The 16,926-nt window shown below is 43.8% G+C and overlaps 1 protein-coding gene across 3 annotated transcripts in view; it reads left to right on the plus strand.

Moving 5' to 3' along the window:
* The window catches only part of LOC106611155 (sprouty-related, EVH1 domain-containing protein 1), a 112,316-nt gene that overhangs the window by 56,738 nt on the left and 38,652 nt on the right, over positions 1–16,926 (plus strand). For all 3 annotated transcript variants that reach the window (XM_014211056.3, XM_014211058.3, XM_014211057.3), the window contains one exon: positions 3,570–3,777. In XM_014211056.3, the coding sequence (XP_014066531.1) occupies positions 3,570–3,777 (208 nt within the window). The remainder of the gene's footprint in view (positions 1–3,569; positions 3,778–16,926) is intronic.

The following is a 16,926-nucleotide window of genomic DNA, read 5'->3' on the forward strand; positions in this document are numbered from 1 at the left end:
ATTGATGTGGCTCTAGAGGCAAAACATTTCTTAACATAACACGCCAATGTAAACTGAGATTTTTGGATATAAATATGAACTTTATCGAACAAAACATACATGTATTGTGTAACATGAAGTCCTATGACTGCCATCTGATGAAGATCAACAAAGGTTAGTGATTAATTGTATCTCTATTTCTGCTTTTTGTGACTCCTCTCTTTGGCTGGAAAATGGCTGTATGTTTTTTTTTGTGACTAGGCGCTGACCTAACATAATCATATGGTATGCTTTCGCAATAAAGCCTTTTTGAAATCAGACACTGTGGCTGGATTAACAAGAAGTTTATCTTTAAAATGGTGTATAATACTTGTATGTTTGAGGAATTTAAATATGAGATTTCTGTTGTTTTGAATTTGGCGCCCTGCAATTTCACTGGCTGTTGTCGAGTGGGACGCTAGAGAAGTTAGTTACCATCTCCCGAATGAAACTCTAAAGGTCTTAACCTATCACATCTATAAACAGTCAACTTATTAATCATAACCTTGTATCATGTCGTCATTCTGAACAGTCGTAACCTCCTGCATCTGCAAAACCCCCAGCCTTACTTATGATTCAGTACTACACAAATTGGTTTAAGTATTTATTTACTAGCTAACTAAATGGTAACACAAGATAAACACACAGAGCGAGGGATGGAGATATAATACTTTGGTACATTTAGAAACTACTCTCACAGTAATCATATTATTTGCACATGAACCGCCACCCGTTTGGCGTAAGAAATCAATTAATATACACTGCTCAAAAAAATAAAGGGAACACTAAAATAACACATCCTAGATCTGAATGAATGAAATAATCTTATTAAATACTTTTATCTTTACGTAGTTGAATGTGCTGACAACAAAATCACACAAAAATAATCAATGGAAATCCAATTTATCAACCCATGGAGGTCTGGATTTGGAGTCCCACTCAAAATTAAAGTGGAAAACCACACTACAAGCTGATCCAACTTTGATGTAATGTCCATTAAACAAGTCAAACTGAGGCTCAGTAGTGTGTGTGGCCTCCACGTGCCTGTATGACCTCCCTACAACGCCTGGGCATGCTCCTGATGAGGTGGCGGATGGTCTCCTGAGGGATCTCCTCCCAGACCTGGACTAAAGCATCCGCCAACTCCTGGATAGTCTGTGGTGCAACGTGGCGTTGGTGGATGGAGCAAGACATGATGTCCCAGATGTGCTCAATTGGATTCAGGTCTGGGGAACGGGCGGGCCAGTCCATAGCATCAATGCCTTCCTCTTGCAGGAACTGCTGACACACTCCAGCCACATGAGGTCTAGCATTGTCTTGCATTAGGAGGAACCCAGGGCCAACCGCACCAGCATATGGTCTCACAAGGGGTCTGAGGATCTCATCTCGGTACCTAATGGCAGTCAGGCTACCTCTGGCGAGCACATGGAGGGCTGTGCGGCCCCCCAAAGAAATGCCACCCCACACCATGACTGACCCACCGCCAAACCGGTCATGCTGGAGGATGTTGCAGGCAGCAGAACGTTCACCACGGCGTCTCCAGACTGTCACGTCTGTCACATGTGCTCAGTGTGAACCTGCTTTCATCTGTGAAGAGCACAGGGCGCCAGTGGCGAATTTGCCAATCTTGGTGTTCTCTGGCAAATGCCAAACGTCCTGCACGGTGTTGGGCTGTAAGCCAACCCCCACCTGTGGACGTTGGGCCCTCATGGAGTCTGTTTCTGACCGTTTGAGCAGACACATGCACATTTGTGTCCTGCTGGAGGTCATTTTGCAGGGCTCTGGCAGTGCTCCTTGCACAAAGGCGGAGGTAGCGGTCCTGCTGCTGGGTTGTTGCCCTCCTACGGCCTCCTCCACGTCTCCTGATATACTGGCCTGTCTCCTGGTAGCGCCTCCATGCTCTGGACACTACGCTGACAGACACAGCAAACCTTCTTGCCACAGCTCACATTGATGTGCCATCCTGGATGAGCTGCACTACCTGAGCCACTTGTGTGGGTTGTAGACTCCATCTCATGCTACCACTAGAGTGAAAGCACCGCCAGCATTCAAAAGTGACCAAAACATCAGCCAGGAAGCATAGGAACTGAGAAGTGGTCTGTGGTTACCACCTGCAGAACCACTCCTTTATTGGGGGTGTCTTGCTAATTGCCTATAATTTCCACCTGTTGTCTATTCCATTTGCACAACAGCATGTGAAATGTATTGTCAATCAGTGTTGCTTCCTAAGTGGACAGTTTGATTTCACAGAAGTGTGATTGACTTGGAGTTACTTTGTTGTTTAAGTGTTCCCTTTATTTTTTTTTTAGCAGTATATTTTCGTGTATTTCTGTCGGAACCAGGCCGCCTTGGAAAGGGAGTTGGGCCTTTTTGCGGCACGCGTGTCAGACTCTGATTGTCCAAAGGGGTGCCCACCCGTCTTCTACTGTTGCTCTCCTCTGCCGTCGTCCGGTATCCGGTGACTTGTCGTGTAGTCCTGAACAGAACTACAGAGTTGATTTCCCTTCCATTCGCTCCTGAAGTTGTCTCTGTGAAGATGGTGGTTCTCATGTGGGTGATGAGAATAGCGTACTACAGTGATTTGACAAGAGTAGTAGAATGGTCCCACTTAAATTCAATTTTCTAGATACTTTTACTTAGAACAGCTAATCAGCCGTACCAGGGATTGTCCAGGAGGTGACTTCATTGTCTCTACCTTTTGTTGAAATTTCAGAGTTTGAACCACTTTGGACGTGAGCTGCAACTCAACATCTCTCTGGTCTGATATGTTAATTCTTAACCCATTGTTTTATACATTTCGTTCAAAAGAGGCAGTTAATGAGGCTGACATGCTCTCTGACCTCAGGGGTGGTGAGTACTTACTTGTACAAAGTTATAGAAATAATTTCCTCTTAGTTTCTAAAATCACATCCCTCTCTTAACAAAATCACTTTCATGCGCAACGCATAAGATGGACACTTCACACATAGTGTGTACACTTTTGAAGTTACAGTATTCCTTTTAAACAATTTTAATGACATCACAAAGTAACAACCACACCGAGGTAACCTCTGCCCATTCCCCACACTTTGTTAGAAATATTGTTCCGGTATTCGCTTTAGAACATATTAGTGTTTCGGCGGGAAATGTCTGTGAAACAAAGGCACATTCTTGTGTGAATTTGCAAAGGGAGATGGCTGAAAGTTCTTGACCTTGATTTCCAACAGGGTGTGAGCTGTCAACCCTGACCAGTTCTCTCCGTCCCCCTCTGCGGGTGAGAGGGGCCTGGCTGAAGTCATTTATTGAAAAGCTGATCTGACACATTTGGATCCTTACAGGACAGCCATGACATATCCTTTCGTGACAAGTCATGCATGTGTTCAAGCAGTGGCCGTGTTGCGGTCATTATGCCTAACCATTTTCTGTCTGCAATGGCAGCCCTGTACCCGTGAGGCGACATGGTTGTGTTGTCATAGTATCTGTGTTCTCTCTATATGCAGAGGTAGTTGATGCCATGGTCTTGTTGCAGTCCCACCTTAATCATGTCTTTCCCTTTCTCTCTCTCTGTTCAGTGACAGTTATGCGCGTGTGAGAGCAGTGGTCATGACTCGGGATGACTCCAGCGGTGGGTGGCTGCCTCTGGGAGCTGGGGGCCTCAGCTGCGTCACCGTCTACAAAGTCAGCCGGACACTGGACAGCGACAGCAGCACCACAGACCCAAACACCACCACCACCACAGCAGACTTCCTCATCAAGGGGGAGCGGCTCAAAGACAAATCGGTAAGGGTTCTCTCTCACACACACACACACACACACACACACACACACACACACACACACACTGAGCGCAATTCTCCTCATTAAGCAAAAAAAATAACCGTCAAAACTGTTTAAATAGGCCTGCATTCATTTTAGGATTTATTTACGTATTTGTTGACATTATTTTCATGTAGATAAACTTGACCTAATAATGGGAGTGTTTTACTAATGATTATAAGCAATTGTTTTGCTTATTTAGTCTGTCTATTAAACGTTCTACATCTCTTTCCAACTGATGATGCGCAGGGGTGAAGAGCACTATAGACTAAGTATTCAGACCCATTTTGTTACATTACAACCTTATCAATCTACACAATACCCCTTAATGACAAAGCAAACAGGTTTTTAGAAATTTTAGCAAATGTATTAAAAATAAAAACTGAAATATCACATTTGTTACCCGTCACTACTTCACAGGAGAGCCATTTGAACGTAAACGTATTTTTAATCAAAATGCGGTTTTTGGCAGAAATGCCTTCTCGAACATGTGAACTTTCATGTGCCTTATTAACAAACTTGTATGTCATCTGTAAATACGAATAAAATGGTTAAATTACGAGTCTAGTTGGTTTAGCCACAGAAAAAGACAGCAATCATCACGCAAGCCGTGATTCGCTGAGATATTGAGTGGGCTGGATATGCCGAGAGATGAGTTTGGATTGGTCTGCCATATAGCATGCTTCTGTCTAACGTACGGCGCGCATTTGCATCTCATTTTGTGCTGTACAGTCTCTTTCCACCAGGGGTAGCCCTTCTGTCGCAGATTAAAAACAAGAAAGGGACAGGGTAAGGGGGTTACCTAGTCAATTGTACAACTGAATGCATTAATTTTTTGCGTCATCTCTGCATGACTCTCAAAAGCCGCGACAGCTGCTGTTTGCTTTTGAAAACTTTAGTGCCGCCCTAAAAACCTGACTCAAATTCGACACAAACCTTCAAATAGGTATGTAATGACACTTTATATAAACTCTTTATAGTGTTTTATTTACATTTTAGATGTGATAAGTTGGACAGATCGGGTGAAGAAAGCTGTTTCCCCACACGACATATCTCCCCCTTTCACTAGCACACAATAATTTTCGCTTCCCCATCCACCATTTTTAAAAAGACCCGACAGAGCTCATTGCCTTCTTTAATCATGCAGAGACGGGCAGCATGAAAGGCTCGTCATTGATTTTGCTGGAAAGGGGAGAAATTGTGTTTTACAATGGTATTCATATTGCAGTTGACCTGAAAGTATTACATTTTTTGGGTGCTAAAATAAGATAAATTATATGGAATAGCGCAATGTACAAAAGTGGGTTAGTTACAGTTACATGTCTTAACCTCTTACATCTAGACGTTCCGCTAGCGGAACACCTGCTCCAATATCCAATGATAGGCGTGGCGCGAATTACAAATTCCTCAAAAATACAAAAACTTCCATTTTTCAAACATATGACTATTTTACAGCATTTTAAAGACAAGACTCTCCTTTATCTAAACACACTGTCCGATTTCAAAAAGGCTTTACAGCGAAAGCAAAACATTAGATTATGTCAGCAGAGTACCCAGCCAGACATAATCAGACACCCATTTTTCAAGCTAGCATATAATGTCACAAAAACCAAAACCACAGCTAAATGCAGCACTAACCTTTTGATGATCTTCATCAGATGACACGCCAAGGACATTATGTTATACAATACATGCATGTTTTGTTCAATCAAGTTCATATTTATATCAAAAACCAGCTTTTTACATTAGCATGTGACGTTCAGAACTAGCATTCCCACCGAACACTTCCGGTGAATTTACTAAATTACTCACGATAAACGTTCACAAAAAACATAACAATTATTTTAAGAATTATAGATACAGAACTCCTTTGTGCAATCGAGGTGTCCGATTTTAAAATAGCCTTTCGGTGAAAGCACATTTAGCCCAGCCATCACGGCTAGCTATTTTGACACCCACCAAGTTTAGCCCTGACCAAACTCCGATTTACTATTAGAAAAGTTTGATTACCTTTGGTGTTCTTCGTCAGAATGCACTCCCAGGACTGCTACTTCAATAACAAATGTTGGTTTGGTTCAAAATAATCCATAGTTATATCCAAATAGCGGCGTTTTGTTCGTGCGTTCAAGACACTATCCGAAGTGTAAATAAGGGTCACGCGCACGACGCATTTCGTGACATAAAATTTCTAAATATTCCATTACCGTACTTCGAAGCATGTCAACCGCTGTTTAAAATCAATTTTTATGCCATTTTTCTCGTAAAAAAGCGATAATATTCCAACCGGGAGTGGTGGTTTTCGTTCAAAGACGAAAGTCCTCGTGCACGTGTGCGCCAGTCTCTGTACTCTGTTCGACCACTATCAAAATGCGCTAATGTTTTTCAGCCAGGGCCTGCAAAGCCACGATTCAGCTTTTTGCCGCCTTCTGAGAGCCCATGGGAGCCGTAGGAAGTGTCACGTAACAGCTGAGATCCCCTGTTTTGTGTAGAGATAATCAAGAAGGCCAAGAAATGGTCAGACGGGGTACTTCCTGTACAGAATCTTCTCAGGTTTTGGCCTGCCAAATGAGTTCTGTTATACTCACAGACACCATTCAAACAGTTTTAGAAACTTTGGAGTGTTTTCTATCCAAAGCTAATAATTATATGCATATTCTCGTTTCTGGGCAGGAGTAATAATCAGATTAAATCGGGTACGTTTTTTATCCGGCCGTGAAAATACTGCCCCCTAGCCATAAGAGGTTAACAAAAGACTCCACTATGCAAGTAACCATTTTGGGTGCGTTTGTAAATTCAGTCTGGCCATCTACTACGATTTCAGAGCACTCTCGTCTGAGTGTGCCAGAGCGCAGAATAAGTGATGAATTTACGAACGCTCCAACACCCGTTAAATATGGCCGGTGTCGTCGGCAAAAAAGCGTAATGAAATTGTTTCCAGCGGCACAGTTAAAGCCACCAACGCTCTGAATACCATGAAAACAGCCTAACCAGCTCTGCTGGGGCGAGTAAAATGGTCGGAGTGGGGTGTTCTCTCATTTGTAGCTAGCCAATGTTTGCATGTTAACTTGTGTGCTTGACTGCCGTTGTGAGGTCGGATAAACCCTATTCATCGGCCAGAGTGTCCAGTGTGCGCTCTGAGTGCAAAACGCTCTGAATTTACAACCGGACAATCTGACGGCACAGTTGCAGTCACCAACGCTCTTGATAACATAACAGCCTAACTCGCTCTGCTAGGGCAAGTAATGTTCAGTGAGCTGTTCACTCATTTGTCTGGAAGCAGCTAGCAAGTTAGCTTGGGTGCTTGACTGCTGTTGTTCATACAGAACGCTCAGATCAATCCTTAGAGATGGGTGGGGCTGAAGCTTAACCTGTTAGGGCTAGGGGGCAGCATTGACACGGCTGGATAAAAAACATACCCGATTTAATCTGGTTACCACTCCTACTCAGTAACTAGAATATGCATATACTTATTACATATGGATAGAAAACACCCTAAATTTTCTAAAACTGTTTGAATGGTGTCTGTGAGTATAACAGAACTCAAATGGCAGGTCAAAACCTGAGAGATTCCTTTACAGGAAGTGGCCTGTCTGACCATTTCTGGAACTTCTTTGCCATCTCTATCATTTACTAAGGATCTCTGCTCTAACGTGACACTTCCCACGTCTTCCATAGGCTCTCAGAGCCCGGGAAAAAACAGAATGTCGTCATTCTGGCTGAAACACATTATCGCCTTTCTCAAGTGGCCCATCAAGAGACACTAGCTTATGCGCGTGACCCCGACCGCCCCCGCCTTTGGGATTTTTTCCTCTGTTTGCCGAAAAGGAGATTCCCTGTCGGAATATTATCGCTTTTCTACGAGAAAAATGACGTAAAAATAGCTTTTAAACAGCGGTTGACATGCTTCGACGTACGGCAATGGAATACTTTGAATTTTATTGTCAGGAATTGCGCCAAGCGCGTGACACTTCTTTACTATTTCGGATAGTGTCTGGAACGCACGAACAAAACGCCGCTATTCGGATATAACGATGGATTATTTTGGACCAAACCAACATTTGTTATTGAAGTAGCTGTCCTGGGTGTGCATTCTGACGAAGACAACAAAAGGTAATGACATTTTTATAATAGTAAATATGATTATGGTGAGTGCTAAACTTGCCGGGTGTCTAAATAGCGAGCCCGTGATGCCTGGGCTATGTACTTAGAATATTGCAAAATGTGCTTTCACCAAAAAGCTATTTTAAAATCGGACATATCGAGTGCATAGAGGAGGTCTGTATCTATAATTCTTAAAATAATTGTTATGCTTTTTGTGAACGTTTATCGTGAGTAATTTAGTAAAATGTTAGCGAATTCCCCGGAAGTTTGCGGGGGGTATGCTAGTTCTGAACGTCACATGCTAATGTAAAAAGCTGGTTTTTGATATAAATATGAACTTGATTGAACAAAACATGCATGTATTGTATAACATAATGTCCTAGGATTGTCATCTGATGAAGATCATCAAAGGTGAGTGCTGCATTTAGCTGTCTTCTGGGTTTTGGTGACATTATATGCTGGCTTGAAAAATGGGTGTCTGATTATTTCTGGCTTGGTACTCTGCTGACATAATCTAATGTTTTGCTTTCGTTGTAAAGCCTTTTTGAAATCGGACAGTGTGGTTAGATTAACGAGAGTCTTATCTTTAAATGGCTGTAAAATAGTCATATGTTTGAGAAATTGAAGTAATAGGATTTTTAAGATTTTGAAAATCGCGCCACAGGCTGCAAGTGGCTGTTACGTAGGTGGGACGAATTCGTCCCGCCGGTCCCATAGAGGTTAAGAGGGTGCCAACGATGCTGAATGGGTGTAGACAAAGGATTCTCCAGCAGTAGTACCAAAATATTCAGAAGGCTATTCTCTCAAAAGTGAGTTTACAAGTTTATCAACTTTCAAAGCAGAATTACTTTCTCATTGTTCCTCAACTGTAGTGTATGATATACCATTTTGTCTCTACTTTTGTGTAATGTGAAAAACAATTAAAAAATGTTGCTGCATTAACCGATTTGAGCCGGGCGGTCACATTTCAGTATTCAGACCCTTTACTCAGTACTTTAGTTGAATCACCTTTGGCAGCGATTACAGCCTCGAGGCTTCTTGGGTGTGGCGCTATAAGCTTAGCACACCTGTATCTGGGGAGTTTCTCCCATTCTTCTCTGCAGATCCTCTTAAGCTCTATCAGGTTGGATGGGGAGTGTCACTCCACAGCTATTTTCAGGTCTCTCCAGAGATGTTATATCGGGTTCAGGTCTGGGCTCTGGCTGGGCCACTCAAGGACATTCAGAGACTTGTCCCAAAGCCACTCCTGCGTTGTCTTGACTGTGTGCTTAGGGATGTTGTCCTGTCGGAAAGTGAACCTACGCCCCAGTCTGAGGTCCTGAGCGCTCTTGAGCAGGTTTTCATCCAACATCTCGCTGTACTATGCTCTGTTCATCTTTCCCTCGATCCTGATTTGTCTCCCAGTCCCTGCCGCTGAAAAACATCCCCACAGCATGATGCAGCCACCACCATGCTTCACCGTAGGGATGGTGAAGCATGCCAAGCGTCCTCCAGATGTGCCGCTTGGCATTCAGGTCAAAAAGTTAACTCTTCGTTTCACCAGCCCAGAGAATCTTGTTTCTCATGGTCTGAGAGACTTCAGGTGCCTTTTGGCAAACTCCAAGCAGGCTGTCGTGCCTTTTACTGAGAAGTGTCTTCTGTCTGGCCATTATACCATAAAGGCCTGATTGGTGGAGTGCTACAGAGATTGTTGTCCTTCTGGAAGGTTTTCCCATCTCCACAGTGGAACTCTGGAGCTCTGTCAGAGTGACCATCGGGTTCTTGGTCACCTCCCTGACCAAGACCCTTCTCCCTCGATTGCTCAGTTTGTCCGGGCAGGAGGCCACTGTGTTCTTGGGGACCTTCAATGCTGCAGACATTTTTTGCAGTCCTCTACGGAAAATTCCTTCGACCTCATGGCATGGTTTTTGCTCTGACATGCACTGTCAACTGTGGGACCTTATATAGACAGGTGTGTGCCTTTCCAAATTGTGTCCAATCAATTTAATTTACCACAGGTGGACTCCCAAGTTGTAGAACCATCTCAAGGATGATCAATGGAGGCAGGATGCATCTGAGCTTAGTTTCGAGTCCCATAGCAAAGGGTCTGAATACTTATGTAAATAAGGGTATTCTGTTTTTGTATTTTTTTTAAGAAGGGAAAGTGTCTGAATACTTTCCGAATGCACTGTATATGTCCATTCAGAAAGTTTCCTAAAGTAGTCTGTCTGGACTCAATCTCTTTTAATAAGAATCAAATGCTGCTCTCATAATTTAGTCTTGTAAAAGGCCTGTTATCAGTAGCTTAGGCTACATCATTTATCTCAATACGGCATCCTCTCTTTGAAGAACGACCGCAGCAGCAGGGTTTGTGACGATATGCGACTATTTCGGGAAAAGTAGAAAAACCCATCGGACTTCGTTTTGAATGGTTTTGTGTGAAACGGGAAAGAAACCCATAGTTACCTCTGCTGCAGAGGATAAGTGCATTGGAGTTACCAGCCTCAGAAATTGCAGCCCAAATAAATGCTTAACAGAGTTAAAGTAACACACGTCTCAACATCAACTGTTCTGAGGAGACTGCGTGAATCAGGCCTTCGTGGTTGAATTACTGCAATGAAACCACTACTAAAGGTCGCCAATAAGAAGAAGAGACTTGCTTGGGCCAAGAAACACGAGCAATGGACATTAGACCTGTGGAAATCTGTCCTTTTGGTCTGAGTCCAAATTTGAGATTTTTGGTTCCAACCGCCCTGGCATTGTGAGACGCAGAGTAGGTGAACGGATGATCTCCGCATGTGTGGTTCCCACCTTGAGGCATGGAGGAGGTGGTGTGATGGTGATTTGCTGATGACACTGTCTGTGATTTTATTTAGAATTCAAGGTACATTTAACCAGCATGGCTAACACAGCATTCTGCAGCGATATCCCATCTGTTAGTCCCACTAAGCGCATATCATTTGTTTTTCAACAGGACAATGACCCAACACACCTCCTGGTTGTGTAAGGGCTATTTGACCAAGAAGGAGAGTGATGGAGTGCTGCATCAGATGACCTGGCCTCCACAATCACTCGACCTCAACCCAATTGAGATGGTTTGGGATGAGTTGGACCGCAGAGTGAAGGAAAAGCAGAAAACAAGTGCTCAGCATATGTGGGAACTCCTTCAAGACTATTGGAAAAGCATTCCAGGTGAAGCTGGTTGAGATAATGCCAAGAGTGTGCAAAGCTGTCATCAAGGCAAAGGGTGTAGCGGCTTTGAAGAGTCTTCCTTTTCTGTGGCGTACTCATGAGAGCCTGTTTCATCACAGCGCTTGATGGTTTTTGCGATTGCACTTCTGTATACCACTCCTACCTTGTCACAACACAACTGATTTGCTCAAGTGCATTAAGAAGGAAAGAAATTCCACAAATGTACTTTTAATAAGGCACACCTGTTAATTGAAATGCATTCCAGGTGACTACCTCATGAAGCTGGTTGAGAGAATGCCAAGAGTGTGCAAAGCTGTCTTCAAGGCAAAGGGTGGCTATTTTGAAGAATCTCAAATATAAAATATATTTTGATTTGTTTATCACTTTCTTTGGTTACTACATGATTCCATATGTGTTATTTCATAGTTTTGTTGTCTTCACTATTATTCTACAATGTAGAAAATAGTAAAAAATAATGAAAAACCCTTGAATGAGTCGGTGTGTCCAAACTTTTGACTGGTATTTCATATGTAGCCACCCTAGAGTCATGCACTGCTCATAAAGCAAATGTAGAACTTTTATTATTCAAAAACATCAAATACCGTTAATAATGTGGGAAATATATCGCCCAGCCCATATCGCCCAGCCTAATGACATGTAACCTAAGAATCTTATAAAACTATACAGACCTGCCACTCAGGGAGTCACACAAACCTTAAACACCTCACACTCCTCGCCATGCAACTTACACTCACTCTGAGGGCCTCATACACACCACACACACTCATCTATCACAATGGAGAGCAAGCATGTTCGCAATGTACTATGCACCAACTCAGCCTGTGACACATTCCACACCGAGGGGGTCGTGGGATGAGATCACCATCAACCTCCGCCTTACACACACACACAGTCACACACACATATACCGTCACACAGGAAGTGGCTGTTTGGCTTTCCTCCTCTGCGCAGGGAAGGTATCTGTAAATAGGAGCGGGCTGCGTGATTGTGTGGTGCATGCTGACATCATCAGAGAGAAGAGAAGGGCAAACTGCTCAGGAGAGGGGAATGTGGGATGAGGGATGTAGGAAGTCAAACTAAAAAGAGGAAAAAGGGAATGAAGGAAAGAATTTATTGGATATTGGTGCGCTGAGCTTCTAGTCATATATTCCTATGCTCTCATCCTAAAACTGTGATGCCCTTGCGTCTCTTTATTCATGTTAAACAATTAGATTGATGACCATTTCCTTTGACAAGAATTAATAGGTGACTGTCTTTTAAGTATCGTAGATAAGTGGCTCCTGCCTGCTAAGACACTTCGTTTATAACTGTCTATTCTGAGCCTGGGCCACCGTGCTACATAGAGCATGATTCTGGTGATGTCACCCACCCCAGGGGCTTGTTAAAGCAGGAGGTCCAAACCACCATTTTACTAGAGAGACAATGGGAACAAGGGAAAAGATTGAGAGGAGGAAAAAGAGATCGCCAGTCAAACTGTAAGAAATGGAGGGCGACAAAATAAAGAGACTGAGAGAAAGTGAGGGAGAGATGTGGTGACTGCAATGTTGGGGGGGGGGATCTGCCTATAAGCGCAATGATGCGGCACAGAGTGTACTGATGAGTCAGCTGGCTCCTGATATTGCCACCAATGGGACTTCTCTCTCTCGCTCTGTTTTCTCTCGCTCAGTCCTCTCGCTCTGTGTTTTCGCTCTCTCTCTTTCTGTTCTCTCTCTTTCTGTTCTCTCTCTCTGTTCTCTCTTTCTGTTCTCTCTCTCTCTCTGTGTTTTCGCACACTCTCTCTGTGTTTTCGCACTCTCTCTCTCTCTCTCTCTCTCTCTCTCTCTCTCTCTCTCTCTCTCTCTCTGTTTTCTCACGCTCTCTGTTCTCAATTAAATTCAAAGGGCTTTATTGACATTGGAAACGTATGTTTACATTGCCAAAGCAAGTAAAATGGATAATAAACAATATAAAATTAACCGTAAACATTACACTCAACGTTCCAAAGGAATATCCTCCCGGACGAGCTAAACTACTTCTATGCAAGTAACACTGAAACATGCATGAGAGCACCAGCTGTACCGGAAGACTGTGTGATCACACACTCTGCAGCCGATGTAAGACCTTTAGACAGGTCAACATTCACAAGGCCGCAGGGCTAGACGGATTACCAGGACGTGTACTGCGAGCATGTGCTTACCAACTGGCAAGTGTCTTCACTGACATTTCAACCTCTCCCTGACTGAGTCTGTAATACCACCATGTTTCAAGCAGACCACCATAGTGCCTGTGCCCAAGAACACTAAGGTAACCTGCCTAACTGACTACCGACCTGTAGCACTCACGTCTGTAGCCATGAAGTGCTTTGAAAGGCTGGTGTTGGCTCACATCAACACCATCATCCCAGAAACCCTAGACCCACTCCATTTCGCATATCGCCCCAACAGATCCACAGATGCAGTCTCTATTGCACTCCACACTGCCCTTTCCCATCTGGACAAAAGGAACACCTATGTGAGAATGTTATTCATTGACTACAGCTCACCGTTCAACACCATAGCGCCCTCAACGCTCATCTGGGACTAAACACCTCCCTCTGCAACTGGAGCCTGGACTTCCTGACAGGCCACCCCCAGGTGGTAAGGGTAGGTAACAACACATCCGCCACGCTGATCCTCAACACAGGGGCACCTCAGGGGTGCGTGCTCAGCACCCTCCTGTACTCCCTGTTCACTCATGACTGCACGGCCAGCACGACTCCAACACCATCATTAAATTTGCCAATGACACTACGACGAGACAGCCTATAGGGAGAAGGTCAGAGACCTGGCCGTGTGGTGCCAGGACAACAACCTCTCCCTCAACGTGATCAAGACAAAGGAGATTATTGTGGACTACAGGAAAATGGGGACCGAGCACGCCCCCATTCTCATTGACGGGGCTGCAGTGGAACAGGTTGAGAGCTTCAAGTTACTTGGTGTCCACATCAACAACAAACTAACATGGTCCTAGCACACCATGACAGTCGTGAAGCGGGCACGACAAAACCTATACACCCCTCAGGAGACTGAAAAGATTTGGAATGGGTCCTCAAATCCTCAAAAGGTTCTACAGCCGCACCATTGAGAGCATCCTGGCTGGTTGCATCACTGCCTGGTATGGCAACTACTCGGCCTCCGACCGCAAGGCACTGCAGAGGGTAGTGCGAACGGCCCAGTACATCACTGGGGCCAAGCTTCCTGCCATCCAGGACCTCTATACCAGGCGGTGTCAGAGGAAGACCCTAAAAATTGTCAGACTCCAGCCACCCTAGTCATAGACTGTTCTCTCTGCTACCACACGGCATGCGGTACTGGGGCTCCAAGTTTAGGTCCAAGAGGCTTCTAAACAGCATCTACCCCCAAGCCATAAGACTCCTGAACATCTGGTCAAATGGCGACCCAGACTGTTTGCATTGCCCCCCCATCTCCACACCAATGCCACTCTCTGTCGTCATCTATGCATAGTCACTTTAACTCTACCTGCATGTACATACTACCTCAACTAACCGGTGCCCCCGCACATTGACTCTATACCGGCACCCCCTGTATATATAATTTTTTACTGCTGCTCTTTAATTGCTTGATACTTTTCTCTTATTCTTATCTGGATTTTTGAAACTGTACTGTTGCTTGGGGGCTCGTAAGTAAGCATTTCACTGTAAGGTCTACACCTGTTGTATTCGGCGCATGTGACTAATACAACTTGATTTTATTTTGAATATTTTTTATTTTATTTATTTCACCTTAATTTAACCAGGTAGGCCAGTTGAGAACATGTTCTCATTTACAACTGCAACCTGACCAAGATAAAGCAAAGCAGTGTGACACAAACAACAGAGTTACACATGGGATAAACAAACGTACAGTCAATAACACAATAGAAAATGATATATACAGTGTGTGCAAATGTAGTAAGATTAGGGAGGTAAGGCCATAGTGGCAAAATAATTAGATTTGAGCAATTAAACACTGGAGTAATAGATGTGCAGAAGATGAATGTGCAAGTAGAAATACCGGGGTGCAAAGGAGCGAGAAGTAAATAACAATATGGGGATGAGGTAGTTGGGTGGGCTATTTACAGATGGGCTGTGTACAGGTGCAGTGATCGGTAAGCTGCTCTGACAGCTGATGCTTAAATTTTGTGAGGGAGATGAGTCTCCAACTTCAGTCATTGGCAGCAGAGAACTGGAAGGAAAGGCGGACAAGGAGGAGTTGGCTTTGGGGATGACCAGTGAAATATACCTGCTGGAGTGCGTGCTGGTATGGTGACCAGTGAGCTGAGATAAGGCGGGGCTTTACCTAGCAAAGACTTATAGAAGACCTGGAGCCAGTGGGTTTGGCAACGAATATGAAGCGAGGTCCAGCCAACGAGAGCATACAGGTGGTGGGTAGTATATGGGGCTTTGGTGACAAAACGGATGGCGCTGTGACAATGTCAAATGTCATATATTATGGTTATATACAGTGTTGTAACGATGTTACAAATAGTTAAAGTACCAAAGGGATAGTAAATAAACATAAATATGGTTTGTATTTGTTTTTTCTTCACTGGTTTCCCTTGTGGCAACTGGTCACAAATGTTGCTGCTGTGATGGCACACTGTGGTATTTCACCCAATACATACAGTTGAAGTCGGAAGTTTACATACACTAAGGTTGGAGTCGTTTTTCAACCACTCCATAAATGTCTTGTTAACAAACTATAGTTTTGGCAAATTGGTTAGGACATCTACTTTGTGCATGACACAAGTATGACACAAGTAATTTTTCCAACAATTGTTTACAGACAGATTATTTCACTTATAATTCACTGTATCACAATTCCAGTAGGTCAGAAGTTTACATACACTAAGTTGACTGTGCCTTTAAACAGCTTGGAAAATTCCAGAAAATGACGACATGGCTTTAGAAGCTTCTGATAGGCTAATTGACATAATTTTAGTCAATTGGGGGTGTACCTGTGGATGTATTTCAAGGCCTACCTTCAAACTCAGTGCCTCTTTGCTTGACATCATGGGAAAATCAAAAGAAATCAGCCAAGACCTCAGGAAAAAACATTGTAGACCTCCACAAGTCTGGTTCATCCTTGGGCGCAATTTCCAAGCACTTAAAGGTACCACGTTCATCTGTACAAACAATAGTACGCAAGTATAAACACCATGGGACCACGCAGCCATCATAACGCTCAGGAAGGAGACGCGCTCTGTCTCCTAGAGATGAACGTACTTTGGTTCGAATTGTGCAAATCAATCCCAGAACAACAGCAAAGGACCTTGTAAAGATGCTGGAGGAAACCGGTACAAAATTATCTATATCCACAGTAAAACGAGTCCTATATTGACATAAGCTGAAAGGCCGCTCAGCAAGGAAGAAGCCACTGTTCCAAAATTGCCTGCACATGGGGACAAAGATTGTACTTTTTGGAGAAATTTCCTCTGGTCTGATGAAACAAAAATAGAATGTTTGGCCATAATGACCATCGTTGTTTGGAGGAAAAATGGGGAGGCTTGCAAGAACACCATCCCAAGTGTGAGGCACGGCGGTGGCAGCGTCATGTTGTGGGCTTGCAGTGCTGCAGGAGGGACAGGTGCACTTCGCAAAATATATGGCATCATGTGGAAGGAAAAATGTGTTCTAGTGTCCTCGCCAATTCGTTGATATATACGTTGAAGAGGGTGGGGCTTAAGCTGCATCCCTGTTTCACCCCACGGCCCTTTGGAAAGAAATGTGTGTTTTTGCCCATTTTTAACCACACACTTGTTTGTACATGGATTTTATAATGTTTTTTTTTTCCCCCAACACCA

Source organism: Salmo salar, chromosome 09 (assembly GCF_965601325.2).
Source record: "Salmo salar chromosome 09, fSalSal1, whole genome shotgun sequence".
NCBI classification, from domain to species: Eukaryota; Metazoa; Chordata; class Actinopteri; order Salmoniformes; family Salmonidae; genus Salmo; species Salmo salar.